Here is a 23944-nt window from a genome sequence, read left to right on the forward strand (position 1 = left end):
TCTTTTTGGTATATAGACTTTTAGAAATCAAAATCAATTGTACAGAGAAGGAACATTTCTTACAATAATTTGTAGTTTTATATTGAATATATATTTACCAACCAAGCTGAAAAACAAAGTACCAGCCTGGTGAAATAACTTTTAGACAGTTTAGGTGAAACCTAACCTAGTGTCATTAATTCCAAAATGGGATCTAGAACTTGCATACACCAAAATAACCAAGTTTCTCAACTCCAACTGTTTACATGATTCTTTTCAATTCCTTCCAATTCTTTTATAAAGAACTGATCATGGCCTCAAATAGGAAATTAGCAGCTTTGATTGAGATAGTGTCAAAAGAATAATTCGTTTTAGTTGCAAATACAGGAAATTGATATAACCCTGTTGGCTTAAGAAAAGATGGAGTCTTTAGTCGAAGGTGATTCCTTTTATTTGACCAACATATAAACAGTTACATAAGCTTTTAGGACCTCAGAGGTCTCATATTCACATGAAGAGACCTCCATGGCCCTGAAAGCATATGTAACTCTATACTTTTTTCTTTGTTGGCCCACATGCTTGGTGAGGCTGCCTTTGGGGCAGTAGACTATCCCTAACAAATGCAAGAAAGTGCTTTAAAAGCCAAAAGGGAAACAGCATCCAATCTGAATTAGTTTTATTAGATTCCAAACAAGGAAAGGCTTCTCAAGCCCAATATGTTTATATGTTCAACGTGTCAATAGTTCTGACATCATCAGGCTTTACCTGTGAACTTCTAGGCTCCAGCTCCCTGGAGATCTCCTTCCTTGGGGTGGACTGAAGACGCGCTCTTGGCTTCTTCTTGTTCAATCAAACTCTTTAAATCTGTGTAAGATATTTTATAACTGGTGCAGGAATCAGAAAAACTAAAGAGGTTGATGTGCATATAAACGCCTATAGTCTGATGAGTAGTTAGGCTGAAAAAGAATACCTAAAATATGTGAAAATCTGGTATCAAACATTACAAGGTAAGATATAGACAGTCACCGTGCTCTAATCATTCATGTAAAGCTTGGGTTTCCTGCCAGCTCCACTTTAACCGGACAGACGCAGTAAACCTCACCACTGCCGATTGTGCTTCATGACATCAGTTGGAAAATTTTGTGTTGGCAGGGCCTGCGATAAGCCTGCCCTGTTCTATTGATTAAGGTCAAAGTTAATTTATTTACTTGGTAGGCTGAACTGTATAGTACACATTGCAAGTAATTAATAGTAGATTCAAACACCAATCAACACAATATATTCTCACTTGTTAAACTCTATAGATTTGCTGTCAGACGGAGTTATTAGATAAGCCAATAAGTAGTATTTTTATGTTTGGGGTTTTTTTTTTTAATAATTACTGCCAAGAGCTTCATCAGATATAGAATTACGGCATATAAAATTTATATAAACAACCAACCAATGTTCTCCACATGGCTTATGCCGATGTAGTTTGATGGAGTGCTTTGACCGCTGTTGATTTATCTAAAAAAACACTGTGATATTTAGGACATGGGTTTATCTGGCAACTCGTTTAAAGAGAATTTTTTTTTAAAGGGGCTGTTAAAAGAAACGCATTGTGTCACGGCAGATATTCATCCCCTGTCTAGTGTAACATGGCGTTAATGCATTTACCAAGGCCTATGTCCCTTTTCCGTGGTGTAAACGACCAATGGGAAATTTACAATAAGTTGATTTAGTGGACTATGCCCACAGGCCCACAGCCATCATAGGCACTTTAATGTGTATGACAGCTGAAGGGTCCCTTTAAAGTTACATGTGGTCCATGTTGCAAATGAATGGGAGGATTCTACAGAATCCAGGCCCCCATATGCATTTGCTCCTTTCCCTGCCCCTCCGCCATTTGCTATGCAGGCCAAGTACATCTCCTGCCACGTGATGTACTTACCACCCCTATCAGATCCTCTGTCCAAGGAGTCCATGGCTACTCCATGCCGCCAACACCTCCTGCGGACCTCCTTCAGTACGTACGCTCTGGTTCTAGGCAGGACAAATAACCTTCATAGAGAAGGTAGGTTTGGGTATCGGGTACCACAACAGAATGCGATGGTCTCTGGTCAGGAGGATTCTTTTAGAAAGAACAATACTAGTTATTGAACTTACTTGTGTTTACTTCCCAGGACGAGTTGGGTGTGCTTTCTGCTCCCTGAACCATTGAAATATTCATCCATAATCTGATTGGCTAAAAAATGAGCCTATTAGATTGCAGTTTATCTTTTTCTTGATTTCCTTTTGATTAATCCTATCATCTCTCCATGATTCAGTTTTGTCTACTCACCAAGGAGAGGTGTCTTAGGACCTCACTATACTTTTTGATGTACTTTTTGTCTATATTTAAATATAAATGTTTTAACTAAATTAGTTTTTTTTATTTAATTGTATTTAAATTGGAAAAATAAATACAAATAAACGTAAATAAAATTTTAATTTAAATCTATTCATAAAACCAAAACCTAGAGACAATAGAATGTCACAGTTATACTTAAATAAAAATACAACTTTATTAATTACAAAACAAAAAAACAATATTGTATTTCTTTTGGACTGGTGCATAAAGTATTTTAATGTTTATCGTGTGTTTTGTCAGTAGCTACAGAGAAGATTTGTTATTCTAACGTACAGGGCCGACCCAAGACATAATGCTGCCTGGGGCGAAGTTTAAAATGCCCCCCCCCCATTATCTACCCTTCCTCTGCCGCCTCCTCCCATTATTTACCCTTCCTCTCCCTCCTTATTATCTACCCCCCCTTTGTACTTACCTTGCAGCAGTCCTGTGGCGAGTCTCCCTGCTCGGTCTCGGCTTGTAATGCTGAGCGCCGGAGATGACGTCACTTCCGTCGCTCAGCATTACCGAGCTAGAGGTACCGAGCTACAGACATCTGCACCAATTGATTTCCTGAAGAAGCCCAAAGGGCGAAACGCGTAGAAAGACTCAATTGGACTTTATTTTACGAGATTTTAACCAATGCCTGCATATGCACTTTGTGCATGAAAAAACTGTGAGTGCATTACTATCGGTATATACTGTTTTACCTAAGATATTGCACTATTTTAGTTTGTTTTTTAGATTCATCTTGAAGAATATTAAAGTTTTTTACAGTCCTTATTGATGGGTTGGATTTGCCTCTTTCACTTGTGAGTGCAACATATCACTTAATAATTAATATTGGACATACCATCTACACTATATTGTGTTGTTTTTTGTTTTTTTTCCCTATATATGCACCTGCGCCCCATACATTTTTGGTTTTCGAGCTAGAGGGCTCACAGAGAGAGCGGGGTGCCGAGCTGGTACTTTCATACAAAGTTCCTACAAATGTAAGGCTTCTGAAGGCCCTACTCATGAGCTTACATTCTAACTCTTGGGCATTGTCCTGATGAGCTGCCCCATCGTCCTTCTTTTGCATGTGGTGATGATCAAGGGCTTGTTCAGGAGGTCAGAAGATCTCCCTTGACCAGGCGACAGAGCTATGGAATAAATCATAGTTTTGCAGCACAGACCTCAATCTCAGCTCCCACCTGGCCACACCGCCATGTATTGAAGCAGACCACCGCAAAACAACATCATTGGCACAGACAGGTGAGCCCTGCTGCCTGGGTACAATATGCTGGCAGTGTCCGACCGCTTACACCCGGCTCCTGTGAAGTACACCCAGCATTGCCTGCCATGAAGGGACTGGACCTCACCTCACCTCAGTGTCAGTCCACCTCCCTGCTCTCTGAACCCAGTGATGGCTCCTTTACCTTCTCCCTGACTCCTGTGGCAGTCTTTCTCTCTTCTCCCTGACCTCAGGTGCAACCCTTTTTTCCTTCTCATTGTGGCAGTCCCTCTCCCCTCTCCCAGTGGTAGTCCCCTCTTTCTCCTGACCCCAGTGGCACTCACTCTCTCCCTGAACCCTCAGGCAGTGCCTCTCCCTTCCCCCTGACCCCAGTGGCAGCCCTTCTCCCCTCTCCAGAGCCGGCCTAAGGTGTTCTGGCGCCCTGTGCGGACTACTCTTCTGGTGCCCCCCCATCCCAAAAAAAGAAGGTAAAAAAATCTTGTAACAAAACTCCCCTTTCTCACTATCTATCCCCTCTCCCCCTTTATCACTATCTATCACCTCTGCCCCTTCTCACTGCCTTCCCCCCTCTGCCCCTTCTCACTGCCTTCCCCCCTCTGCCCCTTCTCACTGCCTTCCACCCTCTGCCCCTTCTCACTGCCTTTCCTCCCTTGGCCCCTTTATCACTATCTACCACCTCTGCCCCTTCTCACTGCCCCCCTCCCCCTCTCACTATCTACCCCCTCTCCCTACTTCTCATTATCCTTACTTACCTTGTTGAGTCCTGTGGTGGGAGCATGAGGCGTCTGTCTTCCGGAGTCACGGAGAGTGAGGGGTGCCGAGCGGTTGCTGAAAACTTCACAAGCGACCGTTCTGCGCCCCTGCCCAGGACTTGTTGTTGTTTTAACTTTATTTAACATCCTCCATGTTAAATAAAGTTATAGAAAACTTTATTTAACATGGAAGATGTTAAATAAAGTAAAAAAAAAACAAAACAATGTTTTAATTTAAGTCCCAGCAGGCGCCCCTGTTGCCATGGAGGTCGTACACCCCTAAGGCCGGCCCTGCCTCTCTCCCTGACCTCAGTGGCAGTCCATCTGCCTCCTTTCTGACCCCAGTAGCAGCCCTTCTCCCTGATCCCAGTGGCAGCCCCTTTCCCCTTCTCCCTGACCCCAGTGGCAGTCCCTCTCCCTGACCCCAGTGGCAGTCCCTCTCCCTGACCTCTGTGGCAGCCCTTCTCCCTCTCCCTGACCCTAGTGGCAGCCCAGCTCCCTGACCTCTGTGACAGTCCATCTCTTCCTCGTTGCCCCCAGTGGCAGTCCCTCTTTCTGACCTCTGTGGCACTCCCTCTCTCTCTCTCTCTGACCCCTCAGGCAGAACCTCTACCCTCTCCCTGATCCCTATTGAAGTCCCTCTCTCACCCCAGTGGCAGCCCTTCACCCCTCTTCCTGACCTGAGTGGCAGTCCATCTCCCTGCTTTCTGACCCAGTGGCAGCCTTTCTTCCCTGCTTTCTGACCCAGTGGCAGCCTTTCTTCCCTGCTTTCTGAGGCAGTGGTGGCCTTTCTCTGTCAGGGGCAGCCCCTCTCCTTGCTCTTTGACCCCTCTGACAGTGCCTCTCTTTCACCCTGACCCCTGTAACAGTCCCTCCCACTCCCTCTGGAAGTCCCTCTCTGACCCCAGTGGCAGTCTCTCCTTCTCTCTCTGATCCCTCAGACAGTCCCTCTCCCTGACCCCAGTAGCAGCCCTTCTCCCCTCTCCATGACCCCAGTGGTAGCCCCTTTTCCATCTCCCTGACTGCAGTGGCAGCACATTTCCCTGACCCCAGTGGCAGTCCCTCTCTCTCCTTGACCCCTGTGGCACAGTCCCTCCCTCCCTCCCTCTCACCTCTCAGGCAGTCGCTCTCCCCTCTCCCTGTGGAAGTCCCTCTCTGACCCCAGTGGCAGCCCTTCTCCCCTCTCCCTGACCTCAGTGGCAGTCCATCTGCCTGCTTTCTGACCCCAGTGGCAGCCCTTCTCCCCTCTCCCTGACCCCAGTGGCAGTCCCTCTCCCTGCACTGCTCTGTCTCTCCCCAGATCGAGGCTGCTTCTCATTCTTCTCTCTGAGTCTTTCATTTCCACTCTGTACCAGCCGGGGGACCCTGAGGGTCGAAGGTTTCGCCCCTGTCTGCACCGACCCCCACCTCCTGACAGCACCTCCCGACCCCCGGCTCTTATGGATCGGCTTCCAGCACAGAACTGAAGGCGGCTCCGGGGACACATCCAGCCGGCAGCGAGGTAATCAACCCCGATCAGCGAGGGGGAGACACATGGAGCAGAACACAAAGCCTGTGGGTTAGAGGTGCCTTGTCACTGCCAGCCCGGGGACCCGGAGGGGACCCAGCCGCCCTCCACACCCGGCACAGGGGCAGCATCCATCCCTCACACCCTGCATGATCCAAACAAACATCTCCTGAACTGGGCAGCGACATGATCTGCCCCTTTCCTCCTTCCCCTTCCTCCTTTCTTCATTCTCCCCCCTTCCCCTCCTTCTGCCCCTTCAGCTTCCAGGTGCTGATCAGGAATCCCTATTTCTTTCTTGTGGTAGCTGGATGAGGGGTCTGGGGCATTGCGGTGTCACATCAGGCCAAGGGAGAGCTGTGCAGAGCATGGGGATGATGGTAGTGGAGGGGGTGGAGAGCCATGCCAAAGTGCCCTGGATAATATTCCCAGGGATATGTCTATTGTGATGGAAGCTTGCAGCAGTCATCTTCCACATCTTGCCCCCAGCTCCAGCACACAGCAGGGCACACAGGGGTATCTGCCATGGGATCAGCCTGTGCTGGAGATCTCAGGGATCACATTCTTCCTGCTCATCTGGAGGCCTAAGCAATGGGGAGATATTTTTTGTTTCTTTTTTTTTTGTTGTTGTTATTATGTAATAATACTTCTATAAGAAGACCCAAAACAATCCATTGTGCAATCCAAATAAAAACACATACCGGTATATTAAGCATTTTTTTTTTTGTTTCTTTTTGTTTTGGAATATTTGCAATTCAGTAACTGGAATTCTAACGTGAATAAACCCTTTTTTTAAAATATATATATATATATTAGGTTATCGGCGTGATTTTTTGGCTGTGTTCGGTATGCGGGGAGATGATGGGGTGATTTGATTTTTAACATCTGCAGAGTAAAGAGGAAGAAAAAAAAAATCGGATTTTTATTTTGTGCGTAAAGGTCGTTTAACCCCTTCTGTGGCAGCAGGCTCAACGGAGGCATGGGTTTTATTTGCTAAAAAGTGAGTTTCGAGATAAAAAATGTTATTTCTCAAATCAATTGTATTTTATAAAGGGCAAGGTTGGCTTCCTTGTTAGAAAAAAAATGAATTTCCTTTCATTGAAGCTTACCTATTTCTTATTTATTTATATAGCAGCATCATATTCCGCAGCGCTGTACACCTACACATAGTTTAGCGAATAAACTCTACGGAGAAACAGTTTTTATCGAAATATACCGTTACATGTGATCTTTACACCGCTGGCTATAATATATCGTAAAATCGCTCGGCTACCTTTTTAATCCTCTGCCTTTTTTTATTATAATTTCCAATTAACGATCCCTATATTTTAAATACCCTTTTACTTTCAGCTATTTGATTAAATATATTTTTTTATATAAATCTTGACAATTTTTTTTTATTTGATTTTGATGAAACTCTTTACATTTTACCAACCAAACCAGATTTTTTTTTTAAATTCACAAGAATTTATAAACGCAAAATTTTCTGAAAATATTTTAAAATAAATTAAATAGTAATAATAATAATAATAGGAAAAAACACACAAATTTTAAACCTTCATTATAATGCCCTGCCTTTTTTTATGTATAAACCCATACTGCATTATGGATTACTTAACTCTTTGTGTGCATTAACCGTGCATATTGCTCTCCCCACGGCGGCACCCTAAGAGGTTAATTTATTGCATTCTATTTAACACCCTGCATGCAGGTCTACACCTCATTATTATTATTATTATTATTATTTTTAAATAATCCTGTGATTCATTTCTTTAGCCCTAGCTGCTGCTGCTGCTGCTGCTGTGTAGTGAGCCAAGAATGGTGCTCATGTCAGAGCCTTTGGTCATTGATTGTAATCAATCAATTCCAGAATGAGGGAGAGAGGAGGGGGAGAGCGAAGAGGGAGAGAGACTAGGAGTGTGTCAGCCAGAGAGAGAAGTGAACAGGAGCCAGAGATACACAGAGGAGGCAGGAGGCGCAGCCAGCAGGGACATTTCATGCTTTTATCAGGGAAGACCTCTACTCCGCATCCAGCTTACAATGCACAGGCTCTAATAGGTATCTAGAAACTCTTCATTCCTAATACATATCTCTGTAAAAGGTGCAAAGACGGGGTTCCGATTCAGTTGCGAGCACGTTAATAAAATCTCTTTACCCCTTTGTATTTTCCTTTCCGTAAATGTAATTTTTGAATTATTTTTGGTAGGTAACTGCTTGTAGAAAATGGCTTGCTTTTAAATATTTTTTTTTAATTATTTTTGTGGTTTGATTATAGAATTATCTAATTATTATTATCTAAATTATTATATGCTTAAATTATCTTAGGAATAGCTTTGTTTTCTCATTGAATGTACCCTGATCGTCGTTAACGGGCCTTTTGTAAAATACTTTGGTATTGTTATTTTTCAGTGCTGAATGGGTTAAACCACACCACTACTTTTCTGTTTATTTTTCTGTATTGATGTTTTTTTTCTTTTTTTTGTGATTTGATACTTTTTGTCTTCAGTCTGTGGAAAAAGTGGGAAATAAAAAGTGAAGTTGCTGTATATTTACCATTTTTGTTTTGTGCATGTCTATTTAACTATTTAAGCGCCGCTTGCGGTGGCATGGAATGTACTTATCCTGTGTAAATGAATAGGTAATGAGATTAGTATGGCGCGGAGGAGACTTTTGGGACCCACCTGATATAGATTGCAGGGCACCTGCTGGGAATGAAGGTGAGACGCTAATGGAAAGCGTGTTCTATTGTGTTAAGGGGGCTGGCAGGAGACGGCGTCCTCTGTGTTTAGGGTCTTGGGGCATTTCTCGATAGGAATTTGGGTTTCTCTGTCGGTGGTTTATTCTGCGGATCTGCTCGTTTCTTGGATGGATGACTTACAGCGTGGACGTATGAACCGCTGCCAAAATCCTGCAGCTAATTCTCCCACATTTACCATTAAAGTTCTGTACAAATGATTCGTCGCGTTCTGTAACGGCGTAAACTGCTTCGCAGACTTTTCCAAATGTTAGGAATTAATATCAGTTTGATTAAAACCCATATTTTAAGCACGCCGTTTAGTACGCTGGCCGGAAGCCTCTGTTGTCTCGTTAGGAGTCTGTTTAAAATATTTGTGCGGCCTTTTTGTGTTTTTGTGTACGATCCCCTTTGGTCGCAACAAGAGGGGCTTCATTACAAAGGGTCTTTGTTTGGCTTTATTGCGCGCCGTGAATATTAGAAAGTACGAACGCGTAAGTGGCGTCATATTAAACTGGTAGCCGTACGGCACGGACATTCGCAAGCGTTAATGTGTATTATATGTAACGATAACATCGTTCCAAAGGGTTACTTTTACAAGCGTAGTGTCCTGAATTAAATTTATATTTTTCTATGTAATAAAATATAATAATAAAATATGTAATAGAAAAGGGATTTGTCGTAGCGCTGTTTACAACATATTCTTTTAACAATTGTAATTAACCCGTTTAGTTAAGGAGGTTCAGCCAATGGCTCCACACCCCCCTTACATACCTGTCCTTGGTTTCAAAGGGTTAATTGTTCCTCCTTTTTCTTCTTTTAAACAATTTGACGCGTGAATGTTTCCTGACGTACCTGTGCTTTGCGACGTTCATATTTCCCGATGTCTTTAAATGTATAATATCCGTTTGTGGAGTGTAATGTGGAGCATTATTCGTATAAACGTCTGTTTGAATTTAGCAACTTTATTCGGTCGGCTCGCGGAATGTATCGCGTCTGCCTCACGCCGTGGCGTAATTATGCGATTTGTACGCTGCGCCAAGAAGCCGTGGACTTTGTGTTCGCGAATTAGCATCGCTTTGAGCAGGGCTGTGCTTGAAAGCAGGTGTGACATAACAATCATGGGGGTTCATTTAGGAAACAGCTGCAGATGGGTTTATATATAACTTTTTGACCTTTTTGGAAAATATCTTAAGGATTTTGCAATTTGGAGCGGTGAAAGTGCTTGATCTGATCAGAAATATTACCGTAATTGTATTGCGTCATCACTCAGGGCAACTAAAATAAGGAAAAAAGTTTATATTCTTCTTGTAGGCTCAAGTACGGAAGTTTAACCCTTTAGGTGGCAAAATGTTTGCGTAACTTTTAGCAGGATCTTGCTTTCAAATTAATTGCTATCACCTCATTGAAAAGCTCAAAACGGTATAAAAGACATAACAATGGCTTCTTCTTGGATGATGATCAAACCAACTAAGCAGATCTGGCATTTTATTCTTTCCTTTTGAAGGTTTAAAAACACAAGAAGTTGTAAGATACTTTTTGGGTTTCTATGGCAACAGCCTATCATTGCACGCTTTCCTGTCACATGACAATTAAGTGTTCCCAGTTAAAAAAAACAAACAAAAAAAACAAAAAAAAAATGATGAATGAGACCGAATTTTACATGCCTAAAGAATTACTTCTTCGAAATATGGAGGCATTTAACAGCACTAGGAATGATGTATTAAAGTGTATACGAATTTTTATAAATCTTCCCATTCTGTTCATAGAAAAAGACAACTGAAGTGCGCTTATTACGCTATTTCGAGATCTAGCGTCACACTGCCTGGTGATACGTCAGCTTGCGTTTCTGGTCAGGGCTGCAGCTTTACTTTTCCAAGAGTAGTTTTATTAATAACCAAATAAAATGTAATTTAATGCCGTAAAGGTGAGCAGGAGTTGCTTTTGAGAGGGCAGACTTGGGGGGGGGCAGTTACCGGTACCAGCTAACTGGCCCTCGGTACAGACAGACGAGTATGTGGTGGGAATATGCCAATAGGCAGTGATTGGTGGTGCCTACCGTTTATATATTAATTAGAAATTATTCCTAAGGCTTGCGTGGGCATCGCTAACTTAACCAGAAGGCCAAGCAACTCATTACACATAGTAATGTCTCATACAGCTCCGTGTCACTCAAAGGGTTAAACTCTCCAAAGGTGCTGTCTGCCAAGCCTTAGCATTATCGACAAAATAATTTATGGAATAAACCTGCAGGTGAGGAAGAGCAGAGAGCTGCAGACACATTCAGGCTTTTTATACAATTTGCCTTTTGTGTATTTTTTTTGTTAAATATGGTGAGCCGATAATATACTCAGTGCTGGTACAGAGACAGGTGAGCTGGTGCTTGCGCTGAATCCACATCTGTCAGGGGGGCAAATACTTCTTATGGGGTGGGGGAAAACCTTTTTACTTTAGTAAATTGTGTATGAATGATTCACAATGTATCATTCACCATTCCGTCACTCATTCAGTATTATAGTAGCTGCTGTCCTCTATAATGGTGACGAAATGGTTGAAAATTCCTTCTTCACAATAGAAGACAGCAAAGGACAATTAGGTCCTTCTGGTCATGAGACGGTTATGTGACCGTATTAGTATTTTTTCTGTTAGATTTGTTTTAATGTATTTTGTAGCCTTCTTGTTTCAGCCCCATTAAGAATGTCAAGGGGTTGGTCAAGGTTAGAACAGGCCAGACAGGGAGGAAAGGGTCAATTACTCAACTGTGAATCGCAGCAGATCACGGGACCCCAGGCAGTGAATGGAGCCCTATCTATCGTTGCATGTGATATGACAGCGCTAGACACATGTCTCTGTATTTGGACCTGCGGAAGAATTAAATCTGTCTTTTTCAATATGATTATTTTTTTTGGCTATGTAACATTTGCATCACCCAAATTCTATATACTGCCTCATATAGAAGACATCCGACTAATGTGTATGAGTTGATCTCTGCTCATTCATTCGCTGGTACAGAGATTTTCACCAGCCTACTCATTTAGGATAGAAGAAAACATTTTTTTTACTGGCACCCATTATTATTATTATTATTATTATTATGAATCTAATTCTCGTAGAACTTCTTACAGTCCATACATTTAAAGGGTCTAACAAAACAGACTAAGCCAAACTGATACATCAAGGAAAGAGGGTCCCTAGACAGATGTTTAAATAAATGTACGTTTGGATGTGTGCCTTTTCTCCCCCAAATGCTTTTCCATACCGGGTTGTTTTGTGTAATGTTTTTGCGCCGGGGCTTTCGGAACATATGGAGAGCCGCATTGACTTGAGGTTGTAATATCATAAAAGAGCTGTCCAGCGTTTCACCATCTGTCCTGTAACGACCAGTTGCTGCTGTTTAACCATTAGCTGAAGCAAAAAAATTTTTACAAAAATACCACGAAAGAGAATTGTGGGTTTTCTGCTAATATTTACACTGAAAGTATCTCTCTTTAAGGTGCCGTTTCACCTATTCTCCCGAATGTTACACTTTTGTAACTAAAGCCCGATCGCTTGCCAGAAATAATTATTTAATCGAGTAAAAATTTGCTTCATTAATATTTTTTTGCAAGGAATTCTTAGTTTTCACGTGACACGAAAAAGGTACGAATTGCTTGTTGCCCTAGAAATGGGAAAAAAAAGCTTTCCAAACTTTATGTGCTTATGCTTATTTATGGATCAAAAATATTGATGCGAGGCTTACCTATTCTTTTTTGGGGAATATGTAATAAAAGTAATATTTTACTATTGTTTTGCTATTTGTTACACTTTTTTTATATTTTAATGTATATTAGTGATTTAGCCTTTAGGGGAAACAATTGGTTTATTTGAACAAGTAATGGGACAGCGCCTTTAGTTTCTATTCAAAGGGACACTCCGGCCATCGTTGCACTTTAATGCATAAGATAGCGTAGTGGTCGTTTAAATGTCGTTTACATTTCCTCAATGCGAGTACTTTCCTGCCACTGATTGGCTGTTTCAAGCAGCCAATTACTATCAAACATCTTTGAACCATAGAGAATGAAGGTAACTGCAGAGGCAGGGCTGCAGCTTCTACCCAATTATTATTATTTTTTTTTATTAACTTGCAGGTCTTTGCAAGAACTTTTGAACTCTCGCTATTTTTTTTATATTCTTATTCATTTTTCTGGAATAATCCTTACATTAAAATGATCTGTTTTAATCTGTGCAAACAGACCAGACATTATTGTAAATAACAGAAGCATTCCTGTCCTCTCCACTCCCTTATTAATTGAATGTTCCCTGTTAGTACAATAAATTAACGGCATTCAGAATAATATAATTGTTAGAGGGTATGATTAAAAAACTTTGCAGCGGTTCACCCTTATATCAAGGATATCCACCTCGATGTGTGTATGTATATATATATATACGTGTGTGTATGTATGTATATATGTATGTATGTATATTTATATATATATATATATAAATATATATATATATATATATATATAATCGAACCTCATCCACGGTGTTGCATGCCGTCCCAAGGTTCAATGTTCTATTCCTAAACTGTTTTATTTATATACTTTCAGAGAGCGGAATGTTCTGAATTTTTTTCAGTAATTAATTAAAGAATGTATATTATGGTATTTATTAAGTACTTTATACATTCTGCTTTGCTGTCCTTTTAATATTAGACAACTAGGGCCGCTTTATTATAGGGTAACACAATACGCTGCGCACGCCTCGTGCCCCTTCATATATCAGACATTCTATCCTAACGGGGTGTTATTTTTTTTGACAGGGGGGGTCATGCTGTCTGGTTGACGGAAGCATTATACCGTAATTGACTTTGTACACCCCATCGTCCTGATGATTACCCGGTTCTCGTGAGGGCGGCGCGCGTATGAAAAAAAAAAAAAAATACTTGACCTTTTGTGAAACTCGTAATTGAAATGAAGAAGCTCGGCTTGTCTTTTATGTCTCAATCTCTGTAATTAGAGCTCTGAGCGTGTTTTGGGAAGAAGATGAATATTAAAAGCGTGTCTCTCAGGTCGGACGTTCATAAATGTCCACTTAGTTGTGGGCCGGGCTTCTTTTATCGGAACAAAACTTGTCTGATGCGGATAATTATTACTAATATCTTTTTATTATATGTATCATATTTTTGTAGGACTGTACAAGGTGTTACTATTAGAACAGACGAGGGCGTACAATGTCTTTCCCGAAGTCTAATGTAACACGGGGAGTCCTTTCAATCTGTTTCTTAAGTTATTTGAATACAAAGTACCGGTAATGTTCCTAAAACCGGACTCTACAAACCCCGCGTGCTGCTTCCGGTGTCAGTCAGCCTTTCCTTTCCATGTGCGACCCCACGGCAGTAGCGCAGCAGCTTCCGCGATCTATGGCTGGCTCTTACATAGAACATCTTGAGCCCTGCCTTAAGTGTTGGGTGTATCTCGTGGCACAAGATGGCGGCTACGCCATGGAAGCCCTCGCAAGGGAAGCCTGTCCGACTTCAAAGAAGCCAATTTAATATCGCCTGCAGCCAGAAGGGCAAGACCCATTTAACCCACCATAGATATCGGCAAGGAGGGGAAACAGCCTTAATGTATAAATATACCTCTTATGATTATGATTGTTTTTAGCGGCTTTCTTCACGTAATCTGCTGATCCAGAGGTTCTCGGTCCTCTTCCTGCTTGTTTCACAAAAAAATATTTTACTAAAACTTATTGCTTCAAGCTGAAGTTTTACCTGTCCGGCCCTATCTTGATCATAAATATACAGTACGGTACACAAACATATCAGCTTGAAGATCTTTCCGTCTAAAGCCTTAATGGTAGATACACGCGATGTATAAGCTCGTTTGAGCGGGGTCCTGCTTACCTTTTGCTTTTTTAATTCCATATTATGTATGACTTTTTATGCCCTATTTACCAATTGTACAGCGCTGCTGAATATGTTGCCGCTATATAAATAATAATATATAATGTGTGTTTTGAGTTTATACAGCATATTAACCCCAGGTGCCGTATAATTTATTCTGGGTAGGGTATTTTTTGTGTCTTTACGATGTAATGTTATTGTCACAATGCATCGTGAAACCGCGGTAAATGCCCTAAACATTTTTTAACTGAACGTTGACTTTTGTGCCAAGGAATGATGGGTGCCCTCTGAATGTACTTCGTGAACCCAGGCCAAAAACATTTTATAATACAATACATAGAAATTTTAGAAAATATGAATATAGTAATATAAATATATAGTAATAAAAAAAAATTACATGCATGTTTCAATTAATTCTTTTAAGTTGTTCCATGTATTAACTTTATATAAACGTTATGTGCCTTCTAAACCTGTCTCTGTCACCTTTTTATTTATAAATGAATCATCCTATACTGTAAAATGAGTTCTTATAATAAAATATTAATATTAAAATTCTGCATGCATAAAGTCCACAGATGTTCTTAATTACGGTGACCTTTTTATTTATTTTTTATTTATTTTTTTTATGTTCCCCACAGTCACCTGCAGCGCTGATAACTGCACGCCTGGATTTAGCGGTTTCCCGACATACAATGCGTGATCCACACCACGGTTCTAGAACGCTGTGAATTGCTCATGTCGATAAGAAGAGAGCATGGCTCATGGAATTCCCTCTCAAGGCAAAGTTACAGTAACGGTGGATGAATACAGTTCCAATCCCACCCAGGCGTTCACGCACTATAACATTAACCAAAGCAGATTCCAGCCCCCTCACGTCCACATGTAAGTAAATCTGTCTGCTGAATGGGGTTCATTCTTGTGAAACATAACAGTTTTGATATTTATTTTCGACTTTAAATGTTTGCACTGAATTGACCAACATTTTAATGTTCGTTATGTCCCCATTTGCTACCTTTCAGAAATGTAGAAATTATTTTTAAATATTTAATTGTAATGTACTGAAGCTATGGGCAACATTCTTCCGCTGTATGAATAAATACCTGATATTTCAAGGTGTCCTTCTAAAAATATACATTTCCTTTATGAATCCTATGGCAGGGGTATTGTTTTGGCAAAAAAAAGTTAACTAATAAAAAGATAACATTTCTATTTTTTTTTTTGTTACTTTATCCAATGCGAGAATGGTAGATAAGTGGGACAGCCTTCCAGCAGAACTGGTAGAGGTTTATACAGTCAGGGAATTTAACCATTCATGGAATAGGGCTATACTGAATAAAAGACGAGACCAAGGACGGAATAAGGATTATGGCTTTTACAGCGAGAAACAATAGGCAGGCTAGAAGGCGATGGATAGAGGTCTTCATAGACAGGTGATAAAGTTCTCCAGAAGGTGTGAAACCCTTGGTGGTTTTTTTCTGACTATGACATCCGTGTTCTATGGTTTAATTGTCATGGCGAGCCAACGAGTAGACACGGAGTATGCAACGTCATTAGCAAGACGCACATGTATATGTGCCGGGGCTTTGAAGTGGAATTGCTCTTTGTATATGTGTGTCTATCGCTGTTAACGCTTTTGTCTTGCGTTGAGGGTGAGCACGCATACGCTGGAATTTCCGAGATGCTGGAAATCACTTGTCAGCTTGTCGCTTCTGTGAGGGGTCACTAGGTAAATGTGGCTTTTCCCTGCAAGTCTAGCCTTTGATCGTTTGATTTCCATCGTATTATGTTGCAGAGTAAGAGAGGGTCTTGTTCTGGAGATGAATGATTGCTGGTGGTGATAACCTAGTGCTTTGGGCGGTTAGAACACCCCCCCCCCATTTTTATTGTATTGATGAACTGGTGATGGTTTTATTTTCATATCATTTCTGTACAGGGTTTTGCTCTTATTTCTTTTACATAGAGCTCAGTCATTCTTCCTTTCACTGGATTGCACTTGCGGTAGAATCCCCTTAGAAAGGTAGACGCCAGGTCAAGGCAGGCGAGAGCCCAAAGCCTTGCTTGGGTGTTTGTGCCATGAGAGTAGGAGCATGAGCCGGCTTAAATGGTGGTTGGTCCGGGTCGGCTTGGCTCTGGCTTGGTCCTAGGTTGGCTTGTGCCCAGTCATAGGTGGCTGTCCGACCTCTAGAGAGGTATAGTGTACGTGGTGATAATACATACTGTATTTATGACTTCTTTATGGTAGTTTCTGTGAAATACAGTTTGTGCACCAAGACATTTAGCCCTCTAAACTTTTTTAATGATGCTTGGGATTAAACCTTCAGATGAAAAAATAACCATTCCAGATCTGCCAAGATTCTGTACGAAGAGAAGTACTCCAACTTGTTCTGTGTTCACTTGCGATGGAAGTGAAGTTGACGTTGTAACTCCTTCCATCAGCTTCGTATTTGATGTTATCATCATCTGAAAGTCTCCGGTTACTCGGAAGTCGATGTACTTCCTAAAACTCTGATATGCCCGGCAGTGACCACAGACTCCAAAGTTTTGTTTTTTTCTGCCGTCTACGTCTTGTTTTTAATCAGATCGTGTTAACGCACAGCTTGTGGAGGGTTATCCTTTCATGCACTTGTCCTGTTTTGTGCTGCGATAGTAAAGAAGAAAAGACCGTTGATAAATGATGTTGCTTTTGTAGCGCAGTTTCGGCTTAAAATGTATAAACATTTTTAAAGTTTAGGAAAAAATCTAAATATAAGGTTATAGCCAACAAAGACAGATATGGCTAGATGTGGTAATCAAGAGATGGAAGTGGAACCTCTAAGATAAGGAAATATAAAAGGTCTGCAAAGATAGAAAACCTCTAGGAACACACACAGGACTGGCATTCTCTATATACAAAGGCTGTGTTTCTATACATTCCATACAGAGAAACTTTTCTTTGTTTAGGGGAAATCATTTTTGAGACATATGAAGGTACGGTCTAGTATCTCGGCAGCATGCTCAACAGAGAATGCATACTAAAGTACTTCGTGCCTATGCTGAAGAAGTAGGCAAAAAGGGACTTACCTTTAGGAGAAGCTGCAGCTCTAGTGCTGCAGCTGCCAGCCTCCATTGCTGTTTGACATTTTGAACCACTGAGTGGCATTAAAGCCGTTCAATTAACCCCCCCCCGGAGCTCTTCTGTCCATGCACACAAGTCTCGTTAGACTACCCTACGATCATCTCCGAGTCTGCTCTAGAGCTGGCTGGCGGTGAGTACATCACGGGGGTAGGAGATTCGTAAATTCGCAAGCCAAATAGCTGGGGTGTAGGTAGAGGGGCATTTGCATTTTGGGGGGATCCTGCAGAATTCCTCCATGCGTTTGCAAGGGGACCCCACCACAATTTAAATGGACCGCAGAGCTGTCATATGGATTGAAGGGCATATGATGACTAGCGTGTCCCTTTAATTTTGATGTTTTCTATGTTGCTGGAAAGGATTGTAACAGAATTGCTTCATTTTCTGTTGGTGTCATGGATTTGAGGAGGCGGTTTGTACTGAATAATTGTTTTTGCCATTTTTTTCTATAGCGCTCTGTAGGAATAGAAATGATTACTTTTGTTATATGATTAAGGAGGTGGTAGAAGGTTTGACCACAAGACTCTAAGCTCCAATTTTCACTGTTCAAGCTGCACAAATAAGAAAGTACAATAATGTTCTAGTTTGGAAGTATATTTTCCCATGAATTTATGTAGCATTCCTTTGATGCTTGACAGTGTAAATTACGGTATATTTGTTGGAATACTCAAATTGTCTGAAAATGTATATTTTTAGTGAAGTTTTTCTGCAGTAACTGAAAATTTTGGTTTTATTTTTTCCAATTATCTGTAAATAGAAATATAATTTATTTTGGTCATTGGGTTTATTGGCATTATGTCACTGTTTTGTTTCTAAAAACAGTACAAATTGGGTAAAAAAATGAAAAAAGTATAAGGACCTTAAACACTGCGTAGGTATGGAAACGTATGGTATTTTTTAGGATATGGTAATAAAGTGAAACCAACCTATAATGAATTTATTGTTCTACCTGCCCCTTCTATTGGTTCCTTTTCTGCAATAAATTTCTAAAACAAATTACAAAGTTTAAACCAGTCTGTAAATCATAACATTATTATTATTTATTTCATATAGCGCCGTCATATATCATATATATCATGGGACGCTGATAGTGTAAACACGTTAATTTTAATTATTTAGTAAAATATATTAAATATACTTAAAATATTAAATCACTTAGTTAACACTCTCCATTGATGTATTAAATGTGTTTTTTTCCACGTTATTAGACGTAGGTTCCTAAAGAGATTTTCTTTTTTTTCCCCTTAAGTGACAGGTACGCTTGATGCCCGATGCCCCTACTGTTTTGAAACCTTCCGCTAGTTATCTTATATAACAAACCTGAATCAAAGGAAAAACGCTTCCCAGATTGTAAGGATATCTGTTGGGTCAGTTTGCCTCCCCCCTAACCTTCTTCTTTTATTTTTTTTATGAATCAATGAAGGAAAAACATTGTTCAGTGGCTTCCCTGGAAGCTGATACTTGCGGTCACAGATTCGGTGAATGAACCCAGTGATTAGGGATGGCAAGGTGTTCAGGCATTCGGTGGCACTAGGAGTGTGCATATACACGATCCCACGTGGGTTTGGTGATACTGATAGCACAGAAGTATAAGACAGGCTTCACGCTGTTATAAACGGGAAAGTTTACCCACCGTACTCTATTTTTGTAGAGGAGGAGAAGGGCTGCTACTGCTGCAGAGCAGTCTCTTCTGCGTCATTTTGGAAGACTTCATATTACTTAGAACTTTAATATGCATTCTTGTATACACGGGGTGTCTAGGTTACATTAAAAAAATGCCTGTACTTTAAAAAATAAAAAAAAAACATACCCGGTTAAAAAACTGCAATTCCAGCGTAGTGCAGCCTACTTGGCAATGTCTACTACTCTGTGGTCTACATTTAGCTTGAAGCAGCCAGTCCCGGGAAGAAAATGACTTAGAATGGTAATGAAAATGACTTAGATGAAAAATCGAAGCTGGCAATTCAAAGAAGCCAATGAGCCACGACTTCATGGAACTCCATGGTTGTTCCGGAGTGATTTATTTGATTGTTTCTCTTGGTTCTGTTTCTCTAGAGCTTTCCGAAACCTACTGCTGTCCACATAACCTCGGAAAGAACAAAAAATCCAAATAAGCAGTCTTTCTCCATCGTAGCTTTTGATGGCCCATCTAGATGGCCTGTATTGTCCTGCTTTGAAAACATAGCACCTATTCAGTCCCTGGTCTTAGTTCTATCCAGCAGAACCTAGTGACTCTCCTATGCCTGGAGGTCGGAGGTGGCACCTTTTTCCCATTCTTTGGACGATTTTCTGAATCAATTCTGGTCCTGTGCCTAAAAGAGATTTAATGTACCTTTGTGTCCCAGCAGGGAAGATTATTATTTTATTTTGCCTCTTCTGGAGCTCCTGCTGGTATCCATGCTATAGTAATGACATGAGGAATCGATGCAATAATGTTGCACATCCAAATTTAATTAGTTTGGAAATGGAAAGAAGGAGAGGCGAGAGATTTAGATAGATGGAGCACAGATGTGTCTTGTTGGGTGAAATTGCCCCTTAATGAGTGAAACAACTGGAATGATGGGACAAAATGAGCTTGTTGGATCACACGGCTAGGGAATCCAGGGAGATGCAGCAAAACTATCCTGCGTTTGGAGGTTCATGGCTTCTCTTTTACGTTCTTTTGTAGAAAAGATATCGGCTGGTTTGAGACCCTATTCTGTTTATGTTCATGATGTGTAATCTCCTAAATACTATGTATAGTTGACACGAGAGGCTAAATTCGGGGGCCTTTGGGTAGAACACCAAATGCAACCTAACATAAAAAGCACCGATTCCGCCAGGAGTCCACTGATACGGGATCCGATGTGTACGAATGGTCAGTAATGTCTAAATACGCACAGATCCGGTATCGTTCTGCCTTTTATAGATGTTGAAGTATCCTGCGTTTTAGAGAAAACTGGTACTGCGAGTGGCAGAGACGCATAGAAGAAAAGAAGTAAAAAGAAGCCCTGACACATTTGGAACTAGATGTGAATTCTGATTGACCCGGCTACACTGCAGGCAACATGACCAAAGATTTAATGACGGATAATAAAATCTGTAATAAATTTTTAGAACTACACTTTAATGCGATGATCTGTGACCATTAAATCGGTTCCCAACTGCAGATGTCTCCGCATTAGACAACAATTAAATAAAATGCATGTGAAAACAGAAGGCGCCTACTGGGTTGGAAGGCCATTAATATCCCGCGCTTTACTTTAATGTAGCTTTTACCTCCCTTTGTGCCGTTTCTGGATTTGGGAAGTTGGGGCGTCTCTCCTGATCACGGTTCCAGAGCTGTTTAAACACCGTGGCGCTCTAGAATGCGGCGTCTGTCGTTTGGCAGCCGTGAGAGGTGATGAACTACGCAGTTGTGTCTAAACAGTGACACATTATCCATTATCACACACAGCATGCGCCTAGGGGCCCCTGAGCGTACGTGTGCGCACACTTTGCCTGGTGGCCCCGTAGGGTCTAAATCTGGGACTTTGTCCACAATATATTTAATCTGATTGCGTTATAAAATACAAAGAATGCTTCAGGTGACATTCCTGTTAAAAATCCAAGTATCCCAGGGGCCATTTTTCCTACCTAGAATCAATTTCCCCTTGTTAGCAATGTCATTGAATGTAATTGGTATTCGGTTCAAATCGCTGATTTATTGATCGCATGCAATCGGTTTTGTTTAATGGGCCTTAAAAACTACTCTTTAGCAAGCGGATTCTATACAGTGTCGCATTTATAGGGAGCACTCTTGGTGCAAACTGGTAGTGTGGCGCAAGTTGCGGCAGCTACTGTTGGTTTCCATGGTAACTGCTCCACATCCCCAAGAGTAGATGACAGTGTTTCATTTTTTTTAATGTAGAAAATACATTAATTAAGTAGTATATAGATACGTCGCTTTATTTTTTTCACAATAGTAGATTTGTTTGAATAAGAGGGTAGGCACCCAATAATAATGTATACAAAAAACAAAATACTGTCTGCGCTTCTCACCCTAATAAAGTTGGCAACAAATATATAAACATAATATAAATGAGAGGTTTTGGTTATATGAATTGGCCAAAGCATAATTAAGCTCACCCGCCACGTCAAGGCACACTCTCAATAGGGTGAGAACCTACTCTCACCTCCTACATAGTGGGCACACAAAGCAGTTTATACTGCTACCAAAACCAAAAATGCACTGTATTTGCAGCATGCTCACACTGTTTGGCAGGCCTCGTATTATACATTTGTATTATTTGAGCCTGAGACTAGCTTAGCGCACCGACATTTTTTCTTTTCCCTGTTTGCCCAATAATAATGGAACGCAGTAGAACCCATGTGTGTTTAAAGAACCCGATCTCTTAATTAAGAAATAATTATACACAAATGAAGGATTACAATATTTATGATGACATATTTATTATTACTGTAATGCATTATTCTTTAAAACATTTTGTGAGGGATCTGGGACCAGTGGGGACGTTGAATAGCTGCTTAATCTTCCGACTACCCCTCCTGGTCCGACCACCACCTCTGGTGACCTCCTGCGGTTTCCACACGTGGGTTCTTTTCTACCTGCATCGTTTTGAAGCCTGAGCCTGTGGTGTAAATCATACTAAATACAGCAATGGACAATGTTCTGGAACATTAGGTGCCATAAACCACAATTCCTATCATGCTTTAGTAAGTAGATGGCTGATCATGGTGGGAACTGCCAGAAAGGTGGGTTATCCGAAGCTGTTATATTTCCTAACCAACAAGTCCTCTAAAGTTGTTACCATGGCAGCCACTGATCAATTGAGCATACTGGCATGGATGCTACATTGTAACGCAATATTGTGATTTAAAAATAATGTGTCTTTGGTTTGTGTTTCCTGGCAGCTGCTGCTCTTTCTTTCCCCTCTCTGTCTTTTTTTCCCCCTTCTTCTTCTTTCTTGTAAAGTATATGTACATGCAGCTATTTCCAGGTTATAACTCTTGTTTAATTGTTTCTGCTCCAGGGTAGACCCCATCCCATATGATACTCCAAAACCAGCCGGCCACACTCGTTTTGTCTGCGTCTCTGACACCCACTCCAGGACAGATGGCATCCAGATGCCGTACGGGGACATCCTTCTGCACACAGGCGACTTCACAGAGCTAGGTCTACCCTCCGAGGTGAAGAAGTTTAATGACTGGTTAGGTAAGGATCTATTACTGCTTGGTGACCCCGATTAGCCTCCTCTGGCCATGTCTCACCTATCGTCGTGTAATTGAATGTAGGCACTTGACATGGTTTCCTCTTTTACTTTAGTTTTAGATTTGTTTTCCTGTCTAATGAAGCTACACCAGAGCAAGCGCTTCTATCTTTTTGTGTTATTTTTTTTATTATAGAAAAATACATTTGACAAGCAAAAAGCAATACATTGTCCATTCGGTAGGACCCCTCATCCTTAATTTCATTTCATATGACGTGTCTCGGGCTCTCCCAATTAATCCACATTTTCTTCTGGAATTCTATACCATGCAAAGACAACTCTCTCAAAAAAAAATCTTGGTTATTTATTTATTACTGCAATATTCTGCATCATCTGATTGTCAATCATTTATTTTAAGCACTTTACATCATCTAATAAGTTATTTGATAAATGGGCAATTATTCGTCTTTATTTTTACAGTAATGATCATGTTACTTTGGGGCCAGTAAACCCTTTTCTGGTTGCTTCTGCCATAATTTTAAGACGTCTGCTTCAATGTCCTGCATCTTGTAGAGCCGATTTTTCTAACAAAACCTTAAAAATGATTGTCTTAACGAGGCATAATATATTTCTGTAATACCCCAATAGTGGAACACTTCATTTCACTGAAATCCACCCCAAGATCTATGCCTATGTATAAAGGTCTCCATAGTAGAAAGGAGACATCAGTGCCAACATTAATTTCTTCTTTTGTTGTTCTAGCTCGTTCCATTTTGATGCGTTGTTCTGCGAAACAAAATCTATTTATTTTTAACAAAAAAAGCATGGCTCCTTCACCAAGGATTTTGGTATTTTTAGTGGCTATGTTTAGGTAACCTGTTTAAAGTGTGGCCTTGTCACCGGTTACACATTGGGCTTATGTGAATAAGGTATTTGAACCTTTTAATCAATCATATTCTCATGTAAAAATATGCTTCACAAGCCACCATTATGCTTTCCTGAATTCGACCTTCAACCTACAGTACATGTACTATATCAGACTTTAGAAAGCCCATCAATCAACTCTTACTTTAAACAATCTACTTTCTTTCCCATTTAGCTCTGTTGCCAAAATACACGAACATGTGGCCAGGAAACCGCAGTCATGGTGTACCATTAACAGGCCGGGTTCCTTCACAAGTTTCG

General features: G+C 40.9%; 1 protein-coding gene across 2 annotated transcripts in view; it reads left to right on the top strand.

The window, feature by feature from the left end:
- The first annotated feature begins 5519 nt into the window (after window positions 1-5519).
- Window positions 5520-23944, top strand: part of MPPED2 (metallophosphoesterase domain containing 2) — a 55345-nt gene continuing 36920 nt past the window's right edge. The window contains exons 1-3 of one of the 2 annotated variants that reach the window (XM_053449023.1): window positions 5520-5834; window positions 15097-15340; window positions 22583-22764. In XM_053449023.1, coding sequence (XP_053304998.1) covers window positions 15213-15340; window positions 22583-22764 — 310 coding nt within the window. In that variant the 5' untranslated portion in view covers window positions 5520-5834; window positions 15097-15212. Of the gene's footprint in view, window positions 5835-7770; window positions 7896-15096; window positions 15341-22582; window positions 22765-23944 lie in introns of those variants that run through there. The other variant, XM_053449024.1, reaches the window with a different exon arrangement.

This window comes from Spea bombifrons, chromosome 10 (assembly GCF_027358695.1).
Source record: "Spea bombifrons isolate aSpeBom1 chromosome 10, aSpeBom1.2.pri, whole genome shotgun sequence".
Taxonomy (NCBI): Eukaryota; Metazoa; Chordata; class Amphibia; order Anura; family Pelobatidae; genus Spea; species Spea bombifrons.